The 13882-nt window shown below is 40.1% G+C and overlaps 1 protein-coding gene across 3 annotated transcripts in view; it reads right to left on the bottom strand.

The window, feature by feature from the left end:
- rchy1 (ring finger and CHY zinc finger domain containing 1) overlaps window positions 1-13882 on the bottom strand; it is a 45847-nt gene that overhangs the window by 27191 nt on the left and 4774 nt on the right. For 2 of the 3 annotated variants that reach the window (XM_072583765.1, XM_072583766.1), the window contains exons 2-3: window positions 11674-11793; window positions 7390-7505 (exon numbers count right to left, since the gene is read on the bottom strand). In XM_072583765.1, coding sequence (XP_072439866.1) covers window positions 7390-7505; window positions 11674-11793 — 236 coding nt within the window. The remainder of the gene's footprint in view (window positions 1-7389; window positions 7506-11673; window positions 11794-13882) is intronic. The other variant, XM_072583767.1, reaches the window with a different exon arrangement.

The raw sequence follows: 13882 nt of genomic DNA, 5'->3' as shown, positions 1-13882 counted from the left end.
TACAATTGCAACATTTAAGTGACATTTGGATGGGTTTATGAATAGGAAGGGTTGGAAAGGATATGGGTTGGGTGCTGGCAGGTGGAACGAGATTGGGTTGGGATATCTGGTCGGCATGGACAGGTTGGACCGAAGGGTCTGTTTCCATGCTATACATCTCTGTGACTCTATATTCTATGTAACGTGAGTTCATAGGCATCATGTTCCCGTTAGTGAAAGGCAAGTCTAGTGAGATTAGGAAACAATGGATGAATAAAGATACTGAGTGAGCTTTGAGAAGATTTGTAACTCAAGTTGAGGTTCTGGATGTAAATTTGTTCGCTGTGCTGGAAGGTTTGTTATCAGACATTTTGTCACCATACTAGGTAACATAATCAGTGAGCCTCCAGTGAAGCACTGGTGTTATGTCCTGCTTTCTATTTGTGTGTTTAGGTTTCCTTTGGTTGGTGATGTCATTTCTTGTTCTTTTTCTCAGAGGGTGGTAAAGGGGTCCAAGTCAATGTGTTTATTGATAGAGTTCCAGTTGGAATGCCATGCTTGCAGGAATTCTCGCGTGTCTGTTTGGCTTGTCCTAGGATGGATGTGTTGTCCCAGTCAAAGTGGTGTCCTTCCTCATCTGTATGTAAGGATACTAGTGAGAGAGGGTCATGTCTTTTATGGCTAGTTGATGTTCATGTTTCCTGGTGGCTAGTTTTCTGTCTGTTTGTACAATGTGGTGTTTGTTACAGTTCTTGCAAGGTATTTTGTAAATGACATTAGTTTTGCTTGTTGTCTGTATAGAGTTTTTCAGGTTCATTAGCTGCTGTTTTAGTGTGTTGGTGGGTTTGTGGGCTACCATGATGCCAAGGGGTCTGAGTAATCCTGGTGGTCATTTCCGACAAGTCTTTGATGAGGGGAGAGTGGCTAGGGTTTCTGGGTGCATTTTGTCTGCTTGTTTGGGTTTGATGCTGAGAAATCAGCAGACTGTGTTCATTGGGTACCCATTCTTTTTGAATATGCTGTACAGGTGATTTTCCTCTGCTCTTTGTAGTTTCTCTGTCCTGCAGTGTGCGGTGGCTCATTGAAATAATGTTCTAATGCAGCTTCGTTTGTGGGTGTTGGGATGATTGCTTCTGTAGTTCAGTATTTGGTCCATGTGTGTTGTTTTCCTGTAGACGCTGGTTTGAAGTTCCCCATTGACTGTTTGCTCTACTATGGCATCTAGGAATGGCTGTTTGTTGTTGTTTTCCTCCTCTTTTGTAAATTTTATGCCAGTAAGGATATTATTGAAGGTCTTGAAGGTCTCCTCTAATTTGTTTCATTTAGTGATGACAAAGGTGTCGTCCACATAGCAGACCTGAAATTTGGGTTGGATGGTTGGCAGAGCTGTCTGTTGGAGGCTCTGCATTATTGCCTCTGCTAATAACCCTGATATCGGAGATCCATGGGTGTTCCATTGGTTTGTCTGTAGTGTTGTTATTGAAGGTGAAGTGTGGTAAGGCACAGGTCCACTAGCTTGAAAATATTGTCCTTGCTGATGAAGTTGGTGGTGTTTGGTGTACGTGTCTTTGGTTCTTCTCATAGTGTAGTCAGTGTTTCTTTGGCCAGGTTGATGTTCATGGATGTAAATAGGGTTGTTACATCAAAAGAGAGCATTATTTCATCCTCTTCTATCTTGGTGTCTTTGACAGTGTTCAGGAATTCTTGGATGGAGTGGCATGAGTCTTCTACTAAGTGTTTTTGTCTTTGGTGTACTTCCTACCAGACCACTCAGATCCCTTGGCATCATGGTCGCCCACAAACCCATCAACACACTAAAACAGCAGCTAATGAACTGAAAAGACCCTATACAGACAACAAGCAAAATGAACATCATTTACAAAATACCTTGCAAGAGCTGTAACAAACAGACAGAAATCTAGCCACCAGGATACATAAACGTCAACTAGCCACTATCACTAGTATCCTTACATACAGATGAGGAAGGACTGGGACAACACATCCATCCTAGCACAAGCCAAACACACATGCACGAGAGTTCCTAGAAGCATGGCATTCCAACTAGATCTCTATCAACAAATACATCGACCATCTATCGCCCTCTGAGAAAAAGAACAGGAAGTGACATCAACACAAGAAATGACATCACCAACCAAAGGAAACCTAAACACATAAATAGAAAGCAGGACATAACACCAGCGCTTCACTGGAGGCTCACTGATGATGTTACCTAGTATGGTGATGAAACGTCCAAAAACGAATCTTCCAGCTCAGTGAGCAAACTTACATCCAAAGATACTGAGGTCAATGGGCCAATTAATGGAAGATGGAGTTTATAGAGTCAGAGCGTACAGCATGGAAACAGACTCTTTGGTCCAACAAGTCCACACTGACCATGTTCCCAAATTAAACTAGTTCCACTTGCCTGCATTTGGCCCATATCTCTCCAAACTTTTCCTATGTGTGTACTTATCCAAATGACTTTTAGATGTTGTAACTGTACCTGTATCCACCACTTTCAGTAGAGGTTCATTCCACATAGCTAACACTCTCTGCCCCACATGCCTTTTCTAAAACTTTCTCCTTTCACCTTAAAAATATGCCCCCTAGTTTTGAACTCCCCCACCCTAGGGAAAAGACCCTTGCTACTGACCTTATCTATACCCATCATGATTTCATAAACCTCAAGAAAGTCACCCTTCAATCTCTTACGCTCCAGTGGAAAAGTCCCAGCCTATTTTTATAACTCAAACCCTTCATTCCCAGCAACATCCTGGTAAATCTTTTCTGACTCCTCTCCAATTTAATAACATCCTTCCGATAGCAGGGCGACACAGTAGAAGAGGCCTCACCAATGTCCTGTAAAACCTCAACATGGCATCCCAACTCCTATACTCAAAGGTCTGAGCAATAAAGGCAAGTACGCAAAATGCCTTCATAACCACCCTGTCTATCTGTGACACAAATTTCAAAGAATTATGTACATGAACCCAGAGGTATTTCTATTCTCTAACAATACCAAAAGGCCCTACCATTAACTGAACAAGTCCTGCTCTTGTTTGTTTTACTAACATTAATACCTCACATTTATCCAAATTAAACTCCAAATGCAAAGTACACAGTTGGCATGGACTAACTGGATCAAAGGGTCTGTTTCTGTGCTGTCTGACTCTACAACAATGATGCAATTCTAAATTAATCCCATCTGGCTGCATGTGGTCCATATACCTCTACTCCCTGCATTTTCAGGAGTCTGTATAAATACCTCAGAAACACTGCTACGGTGTCTGCTTCTACCACTTCCCACGGCAATATGTTACAGGCACCTACCCACCCTGTGTGTAAAAACCTTGCTTCACAAATCTCCTTTAAACTTTCCCCCTCTCACCTTAAACCTATGTCCCCTAGTATTTGACATTTCCATCCTGGGAAAAGACAGACTACCTACTCTATCCATGCCTCTCATAATTTTATATACTTCTATCAGGTCACCCCTCAGCCTCCAATGCTCTCACAAGAACAATCCAAGTCTGTCCAACCTTTCCTTGAGGCTAATACACTCCAATCCAAGCAACATACTGATAAATGTCAGTTTTCACCCTCTCCATAGCCTCCACATCCTTCATCCAGTGTGATGACCAAAACTGCACACAATACACCAAATGTGGCCTAGATAAAATCATATACAGCTGCAACATGACTTGCATCTTACAGTCAATGTGTCTGTGTATTACAACAACCTTAGTGCATCCTTACACATTTTCCTATAGTGCCTTTTTAGCATTGGTCAACAGAGAGCTGGGAGAAGAGAACCTTTCAACATAAATGGGTTTCAAGCATCTAGACACAATGGCCTGTCTATTAAGGTTGGTTCTTCAGGAGCCAGCATTTGATACAGGTGGACGCAGCTTCGTGGAAAATGCTTGCATTGGTTTGGGCTGACATGTAATCTGACTCCCAGGATTCAACTTAGGTTGGTGACAGTTCTCAAAGATTGTCTAGGTCTTGTTGCAGTAGAGGAGGATGGACAACACAACAGCCCTATTGACCAGGTCATTTGTTGACAATAGTGACCTCTGGAAGTCAAAGAGATATTGTCGCAGCTTGAAGAGGGCAGCAGTTGACTTGGTGCTGGATTTTTTCATCGATGGTGGTCCCTTGGGAGAGGGACATACTCCAGTGGCACACTGTCCACATAGTTGGAACTGGAGCATGGGGGTATTTCTCCAACAAATTGCAGCAAGTGGACATTAGTTACATTGTTCAATACAAGTACACAAATCAATACCAGTCATTTACACCAGGCAAAACCAATGGGAAAATTTACCTAATCATCTCCATTCTGGCTGGGACTTGTGGCACTAATTTATGGATCTAATAAAGTTAGGTAAAGAACCAGTTTATCAAGAAGTAAATGCTGGAATCATTCAGAACTAGGAAACAGCTAATAGTTATAGGTTAATTATGAGATAATTGGATGAGTGATTGACTACGTGTACACATGTCTGAACAAATTGATTAAAGCATCTATACTTGGGGAGCCAGTAATCAATGGGTTTGGGTTTGTGCTGCGAACGCTGAAATAAAACTGACTGATACAGTAAATGACAGGACTTTGTCTAACCAACATTGTAGCCTCCAGGGTCTAACAATTCAATCGAGTGCACACTTCTACTCAACACTTACAACTGCTTGAGGCTGACCCCTGTCTGGTTGATGCTCTATGACTACAAACCAGATAAAACAATTTGTTTTTAAAGTTTCCATCTCACTGAGGAAACTTGAGCCTACATCCACCAACCTACTCTGTAAACTCTGTTCGCTGTGATAGCTTTTACTAATTTTACTATATTTTGTTCACAGACAGGCTAAGGAAAAGGAGCAAAAACATTACCTTCGCCCAACTTCAGTTGCAGAGATATGAATTAAGGTTGATCATTTATTGTCAAAACCAAACATATTATCCCTGTTCCCATAAATGCTGCTTGAACTCCTATGTGCTTTTCATCAGTTATTCAAAGGGCTGGCACAAATACAATGGACTAATTTCTGTGTTGCAAGACTTTCTACCATTTCTAGTAACCCAGTGTTTTGGGTCAGCCTAAAGTGAAGATTTATTGTTATAAGTTGAACATCTAGAAGATTTCATTAAATGGGGACTTAACATTTAACTTAGTTAGCAATGCTCTTTTTCTACATAGATATTTTCTAATCAACTTGTTCAGCGATATCATTACTGACCTCTGGAGCAGGTGGGACTTGAAGCTGGACCTCCTGGCTCAGTGGTAGGGACACTATCACAGTACCATAGGCACAAGTATTTCTTTCCGTCAACAGTTAATATCTGTGGTGCAATCAACAACCTTCGTGCCCAGACTGACCACTTCAGTTGGCCGCAAAGAACTGACAATCTTCAGTTTCCTAAATTTGGAATTTGCAGCATTACCTGGATACTTCTTTGCGATCCAAAACAGACTAACTACAATGTTTGCAGAAAATACTATAATCTCAAAAATACTTATTAAAGCTCAACCGGAATAAACACTTAAAAGGAAATGGAGGATAAACACAGAGTGTATGGGTCAAAGAGGTTGTTTCCAGGTTGTAATTTACATTGCATGTACAGCACAGAAACAGCCTGTTTAGCCAATCTAATCCCTGGTGATTTTCACAGTCTGCTTAAACTTCCTCCTATTCATTTTCATCCTTCCCCAATGGCAGGTCATCCTATTCCTTTCTACCTCATGTCTTTATCAGGCTTGTACCAATCAGTCTGATTTGTGATGAAGGTTCATTATGCAGTATTATTTTGATTTGGAACCTTGGGATCTAACTTGATTTGTATTTCTGTATTGTGTGTGTTTGGAAGGGGGAAGACAGTTGTAGTGTCATCTTAGATTTGTTCTGAGAGTAGTGCCAGAGTGTCTGAAGTTTGCTTTATGCATGTTATGGAGATGATTAAACATGAGGTGAATTGTTCAATGCATTACAAAAAAAAATCCTCCAAAGACACAAAGACAGAAACATCCAGAAGCAGTCGGGTAGTTTGCAGTCAGAAAGAACAGATCAGTAGCAGCAGAGATCCTGTTAGCTTGGCAGTTTCCAAACAACTTGTGCTGAAAGGAAGCCCTGATGAACTTAAAAGTGAACAAGAGAAAAACTCCAGAGTCAGAAGGCTATGGAAGACACATTTAAGGAATCTATCTTAGAAGTAGATGAGTTGCGACGGCAGTTGGTTTAAGTAGTTCGGGAAGAGCCATTAAATTTAAAAAAAAGCATTGTGTGAATGCAGAAATTTGACAAACAGAAACTGATTGTGGTTGTACCAACTGAACAGAGTGTTTGTAACTGGAGTTAGAGTGACCCTTCATTGAGGTTTGAGCATCTGTAACATCGCTGTTGAGTTTGAACTTTTAATTCTGATATTTGTAACAAGAGCTTTTCATACAGTTTTCACATGATGCAACACATTTACAGCCTCCCTTATAAATACATTGTTAAAAATCACACCATACCAGGTTATAGTCCAACAAGTTTATTTGGAAATACTAGCTTTTGGAGACCTAGTGAACAATTCTACCGTTTGAAGAAGCAGTGCTCCAAAAGCTAGTACTTCCAGATAAATCTGTTCGACTGTAACCTGGTGTTGTGATTTTTATCTTTGCTCAACCCAGTCCAACACCAGCACCTCCACATTATAAACACATTGGCCTCTTATGAAATCAATGTGACTGAGTACTATTGTAAACAAATATCAAAACAAAAATAATGGCCATTCAATTTAGGCCTTATTTTGGTATCTGACTTGTCCATTGGCTAGGATTATAATACATTAATGGGGCAATAATTGCCACATTCTCACCGCACTCATAAGTTGCTTTTGGGTTAATTGGTTACATTATTAAATATTCAACTTAAAATCATTCTTTAGTGTAACCAGTCACAACAAACATTAATTACTTCACCTTAATTGCCCTTGAGAAAACGATGGTCAGCACCTTTCTGGAATAGCTGTGTGGATTATAGTATTTCCAAGCAGTTTTTGATATACTTGAGTGACTTTCCAGGCCAATTCAAAGCATAGTTAGGAGGCAGTGGAGCCATATATAGGCCACACCAGATAAGCCCTTCCCTAAACAACATTAACAGATGGTATTTGACAACGATGCAGTAGTTTCACGTTCATCATCACTGCCAATAGCTTTTTAATTCTAGATTTTATTCATTGATTTTAAATTCCACAGCTGCTGGGAATTGAAATCACATTTCCACAGTTCTAACGGTAACCTCTAGATTACTAGCAAAGTAACTAAAGCATTGCACTACCCATGCTCATTATAAATAAGCACAGTTTATTAAATACAAAAGGTGCTAAAATTACATACTACAGTCAGCTCTGTTAAAGCTCACCTACAAATTCCACATGGTGGGCAATGGTACTGCTTCTTGTCTACATCAAAGAGATGACAGGTGTCACAGTAGTATTCTCCGAACACAGTTTTACAGTTTTCACAGGTCTTTTTCACCTACCGGGAAAAGTAACAGAATAAAGAAAGCGTCAAAATTGCACATGCAAAACAGTAACCCACAAGTAAATGATCAAACAATATTATTGCACAAATTGATAAAACTGATGCTAACAGAAAAAGAAAACTTCAGTCTCAAGATCTGAAGTATATAGTTTAATAATGTTGTAGATGACAATCAATTCATATCAAACAAATACACACAAACTTCTTTCATCCACAACAAACCAGTGACCACTACCACCTAGAACAGTGTTGCCCAAACTTTTCCCAACATTACCTCATTTTGAGACTTGTGAATTGTTAGAATCCCTCATTGAGAATTATGAAGGCAGAAGGGGCAGGGAGAAGAACAACTTGGGGTGGGGGCAAAGAGGACAGACCTCCTCAATGACCACTGCTACCTCAGAGCTCCTGACACCAACATTTTAGCTTGCGATCCCATCTCTGAAAACCACATGCCATCTTCCTTCACTATAGCCAGGCAAATTCCTGGGAGTCCCACAACAGCATTGTGGATGTACATATAGCACAAGCACTACAGCTACTCAAAAAAGCAGCTCACCATCACCAACTGAAAAGCAATTAAGGATTGGTAACAATGTCCTCACCAGCGACATATACACAGAGTCATCGAGATGTACAGCATGGAAACAGACCCATTGGTCCAACTTGTCCACGCCGACCAGATATCCTATCCCATCCCAAACAAGTCCCACCTGCCAGCAGCCGGCCCATATTCCTGCAAACCCTTTCTGTTCATATACCCATCAATATGCCTTTTAAATGGTATTCTTCTTCGCTGTCCACTACACTTCCAATTTTGGTGACATCTGCAAGCTTACTAACTATACCTTTTATGCTCACATCCAAATCATTTATATAAATGCAAAAAGATCTCATGAATGAACAAAAAAAAAGCACAGTTAGTTCTGAAGAGAGGGGCGATACACTGAGGTTGGTTTCCTTGGAGCAGAGGAGACTGAGGGGGGGAAATGATTGAAATGTCCAACATTATGTGGGACATATATGGGGTAGTCAGGAAGAAACTTTTCCCCTTGGTGGTGGGATTAGTGATCAGGAGGCATAGATTTAAGGACTTGAGGTTTAGATAGGATGTGAGGAAAAATTTTTTCACCGAGAAGATGGTGGGAATCTGTAACTCACTGTAAGGGTGGGAGATGCAGAAACCCTCAAAACATTTAAGAAGTATTTAGATATGCATTTGTGAATCCAAGGCATACGAGGCTATGGGTCAAGTACTAGAAAATGGGATTAGAATTGTTAGTTTGCTGCTGTTGACTTGTGCAGACTTGATGGGCAGAAGGGTCTTTTGTGCTGAAGATCCTTATGATTATGACAACATATAAGCAATTCTTTAAAAATTCTAAATCTTAATTTGTGGTTGCTAAGCTAGCCTAACAGTTACAATATGGAGGATGCCCTATTGCCTAAAATGCAAATTCAAGGTTTGGACTAAACATAAAATAATAAAGTGCTTACTTTGCATATTCTTAAATTCATCCACTTAACAAATGCCTTCAGGAAATCAAGAGGAAATGCAAAATTAATGAAGATTTGGAAAAAACTTTTTTTATTCGAACTATACTTGCATTGCTGGATTTTGCAGAACATCTAAAAGGTCGAAGTCAAAGCAAAACATGAAATTAATCCCATGGGATGTAGCAATTACAAACAGATCTAAGCTTAACATTCACGCTCATTATTAGTTTATTCCACTGAATTATGCTCAAATGATAACTATTTGTAGTTGTACCAACATTCAAATGTTGTGTGCTGACTACTAAACTTGAACAAACAGTTCCTGGTTCAACACTGGCATCCAGAAACAGAGTCATAATGAATGACTTAAAGGCAGAGAGACGACAAATGTTTTGTGCTTGTGATCCTGAATATCAATATTTAAGTTTTCAAATATCCATAAAGTTTCTGCGGATAGAATTATTTAACAATTCCAAAGCTTCCCTAGCTGACCACCATGTTCCATATATTCCATTCTATCAATATTTGCAGATGTCACCAAAATTGAAGGTGTAGTGGACAGCAAAGAAGGTTACCTCAGATTACAACGGATCTTGATTGGATGGATCAATGGGCTGAGGAGTGGCAGATGGAGTTTAATTTAGATAAATGCGAGGTGCTGCATTTTGGAAAAGCAAATCTTAGCAGGACTTATACACTTAATGGTAAGGTCCTGGGGAGTGCTGCTGATCAAAGAGACCTTGGAGTGCAGGCTCACAGCTCCTTGAAAGTAAAGTCACAGGTAGATAGGATAGTGAAGGTGGCATTTGATATACTTTCCTTTATTGGTCAGAGTATTGAGTATAGGAGTTGGGAGGACATGTTGTGGCTGTACAGGACATTGGTGAGGCCACTTTTGGAATACTGCGTGCAATTCTGATCTCCCTGCCAGCGGAAGGATGTTGCAAAACTTGAAAGGATTCAGAAAAGATTTCCAAGGATGTTGCTGGGATTGAAGGGTTTGAGCTATGAGGAGAGGCTGAATAAGCTGGGGCTGTTTTCCCTGGAGCGTCAGAGGCTGAGGGGTGACTTTACAGAGGTTTATTAAATCATGAGGGGCATGGATAGGATAAATACGCAAAGTCTTTTCCCTGGGGTCGGGGAGTCCAGAATTAGAGGGCATAGGTTTAGGGTGAGAGGGGAAAGACTTAAAATGGACCAAACGGGCAACTTTATCACGCAGAGGGTAGTGTGTATATGGAATGAGCTGCCAGAAGAAGAGGTGGAGTTTGGTACAATTGCAGCATTTAAAAGGTAGCTGGATGAGTATATGAATAGGAAGGGTTTAGAGGGATATGGGCCAAGTGCTGGCACATGGGACTAGATTAGGTTAGGATATTTGATCAGCACGGACAAGTTGGAACAGTAGGTCTGTTTCTGTGCTGGACATCTCTATGCCCCTCATGATTTAATAAACCTCTGTAAGGTCACGCCTCAGCCTCTGACGCTCCAGGGAAAACAGTCCCAGCTTACTCAGCCTCTCCTCATAGCTCAAACCCTCCAACCCCAGCAACATCCTTGTAAATCTTTTCTGAACCCTTTCAAGTTTCACTGTATGCATCTGTCCCACACCAAGCCCAATTCATCATGAATTTGCACCAGTTCCTTTCCAGCAATATTACCTCTAAGTTGCATGAGCACACATCAGTCCAGAATTTAATATGCAAGGGACAACAGACTGGGACCAAAAAGTGATCTTTTTATGATGTGTACATATTTAGCTGTGTTGGAATCATAGAAGGAGCATGAAGACAACTGATTCTGGACTCAAGATGCTAACTTTTACTCTTTCCATAGATGATCCAGATCTACTGAGTTTCGCCAGCACTTTCTGGTTTATTTTATATGGAACAAACCAAATGGCTTACTCACACAGAAACGAGGAGGAGTCTTGCCTGTTATCCTCAGGTCCTCCTCCTCTTAATTTATGCCATGACTTCACTTATTCAATCATTGAAACCTCCACCAGTTAGCCTCCAGCTGTCCTCAGTTCTGCTGTGGGTTCATCTCTCTCACACACAGCCAGCTCTGACCACACATTCTTAAGGTGCCTAAGTCAGGTATCCCTATTTTTCTAAATCAGAACTTAAGATTCAATATTTTTCACCCAAGCTTTCAGCTAACCATCCAAAATGGTGTCTTCCCTATATCTGTGTTTTTCAGAATTCCTCAGGATAGTTTGTATATTAATTTTGGACACTAAAGGGGTGAAGGGATATGGAGATTAAGCAGGACAGTGGAGTTAGACATGATCCTTTTGAAGAGGAATGGAGGCTCAAATTGCTATATGATCCATCCTTCCTCCTAATTACTATGTTATAGATGTTAAAGGCTTCAAGAATATGGGGAGAACGTGGAATATATCATTGAGAGAGAGAGAGTTTGCATATCAAATGGTGGAGCAGACTCAAAGGATCAAATGGCCAACCCCTAGTTTCCATGTAATGTTATTCATGCTGTTGCTTAATACAAGTTGTTGGAGAATTGTGGTGAAATGTGAAAGCATTGCTGGACAGTTGATGCCATGATGTGATGGTTACGTTATACATACAGACACACACACACACTTCGCACAGCTTAACTGGTACACTGATGCTCTGAAACAGATTTTTCCGTATTGACCAACCTGCTGAACTGTCTCACACTTTGCACACTGAACCTGTGTAACTTTGAAGCGATCCATCTGATGATTCTCTATGTCATCGTGACATAGTCGGCAAATGTAAAACTTCCCGCAGCATGGTGCCTGAAAGGTTAAAACAATGTCCTTCTCAGCTCTTCACATCAGCTTTCTTTATTGTATACACATATTGATAGATTTCTCACAGTGCTATTCCATGGTAATTTTGGTGTGTTGTTTCATAAGGACAGGATCATGTATGAATTCAAAACAAACATGCATATTTCTTTAAAAGTGGAATGTACAATGATTTCTACATTCTTGAACAGGGTCAGAAAATAAGCTCCAGGTGGCTTTGTTTGACTGAAACAGCAACTTGTATTTCCGTAGTCACACTACTTTTAAAGTTTGACACAGTAATAATGTTGGAAATACACCAAGTTCTGACAATCAGTAATGTAATAATGACAAGATAGTCTTTTTTTTGTGGTTAGTAACAACTATTGGATAGAACAGTGGGGAGAAGTCGCCTACATGTCTTTGAAACAGAGCTTAGGGATCTTTCACATCCACCTCAGAGAACAAGAGAACAGATTGATAGGACAAAAGATTAGAAGATTTTGTAGTTTTTGGAGATGAGTGAAGTATGCAGCTTTTTAATATTCCTTTGTCACTTTGCAAGACAAATTAAAAATTCACAAGAGTTTGCAATATATAGTTATCAGCTAATCAGCCTTTGATATCCATAATTTGTTGAATATGGTAAACCAAATCTCTTTTGTGATGAAGCAATTAACCATTGCCCTCTCAGCAGCTTCTATTAAAAATTAAAGCTAGCCAGTGTCAAGATTTAAGTAATCTTGTTTGCAAGAAAGTACATTAACACCAGAGGAATAGAACATAGTAAAATTCAAAGTTAAAAATTAAAACAGTTAAAATAAATCTGAAGGATGATACAGAAAAGTCAAGCTAACCAGAGAAAGTTCACAGATCTATTGCACAACCCAACTAGTGGTTAATTCTGAAACTGCCTGATGTGCCACCAAGACAATTAAGAAAATAGGCTTTACATTAAACATTACTGAGACAAAGGTCCTTTACCAAATTGGCTCCACCACACTGAACTGACTCCAGTTATCAAAATCCAAAAGGCGGCCTTGGACAATGTGGATCACTTTCCTTAACTTAGGAGCCAAATGTCAACAACAGCAGACATTGATAATGAAATTCAACATCACCTTCAGTGTGCTAGTATAGGGTTCAGTTTTCTGAGGAAGATAATGTCTGAAGACCAGGAGTTCAAACCTAGTACCAAAGTCATGGCCTACAAAGCTGTAGCAATACCCACCCTCCTAAATGACAAAATCAACAAGATACAAGGAGACACAAGTGGGGGAGGCAAGCAAAATGAAAGATGGAGTCTGACGCATGGAACTCAACGAGTGCTACTGGCTGTACAGTGCCCAAGTATAAAATGAGGTGGTGTTCTACCAGCTTTTGATAAGCTTCATTTGAACACAGTAGCAAGCCAATGATGGGAATGCCAGCATCAGAGCAAACTGGTTTTGTGAAATGGCAAGCAACTGGAAGATCAGGGATATTCCAATGGTAGAGCAGATGTGTTTTGCAAAGTAGTCACCCATTCCACATTTAGTCCCCAGTATAAAACAGATCGTGTTGCCAGCAGTGAATATGGTAGCCGACCTGAAAGAAATATCCAAGTAAAACACACATCCACCAATACCGGAACAAAAAAAATCAGGATGTGTAAGAAAAATTGGAAAAATACAGTGATCTCAGAGGGCTACAGAGGTGAAGGAATTTCAGGACAAGTGAGATTCTGGAGGGTTTTGAAAACAAGGTGTTGCCGGACTGGCTATCAATAAAAGTCAGTGAGGCGATGAGGAATAAGAACCAATCGGAGAAAAAATAAATAAAATGGTGATACAGAGAACAAAGAGTGTAGTAACAGGAGGTCAAATTGTGCACAATGTAAGAATATGTATAACATAAAAAGGCACAGGCAGAACTACAGCCACTTGAAACAATCAAGATAATCATTTAGAATAGGCCAGTGAGCTTAACACCTGTCATAAGGCAAATGTGAGAAGTTATTATTAAAGAAGTTATGACATGGCACTTTGTTAAGTTCAAGGTAATCAGGCAGAGTCAATATAATTTGACCAACATTTTGAATTTCTTTAAGGAGGTATAA

The sequence above is a fragment of the Chiloscyllium punctatum genome, chromosome 14 (assembly GCF_047496795.1).
Source record: "Chiloscyllium punctatum isolate Juve2018m chromosome 14, sChiPun1.3, whole genome shotgun sequence".
NCBI lineage: Eukaryota > Metazoa > Chordata > Chondrichthyes > Orectolobiformes > Hemiscylliidae > Chiloscyllium > Chiloscyllium punctatum.
The sequence above is the reverse complement of the archived record's forward strand: the minus strand, read 5'-3'. Positions and strand labels throughout refer to the sequence as shown.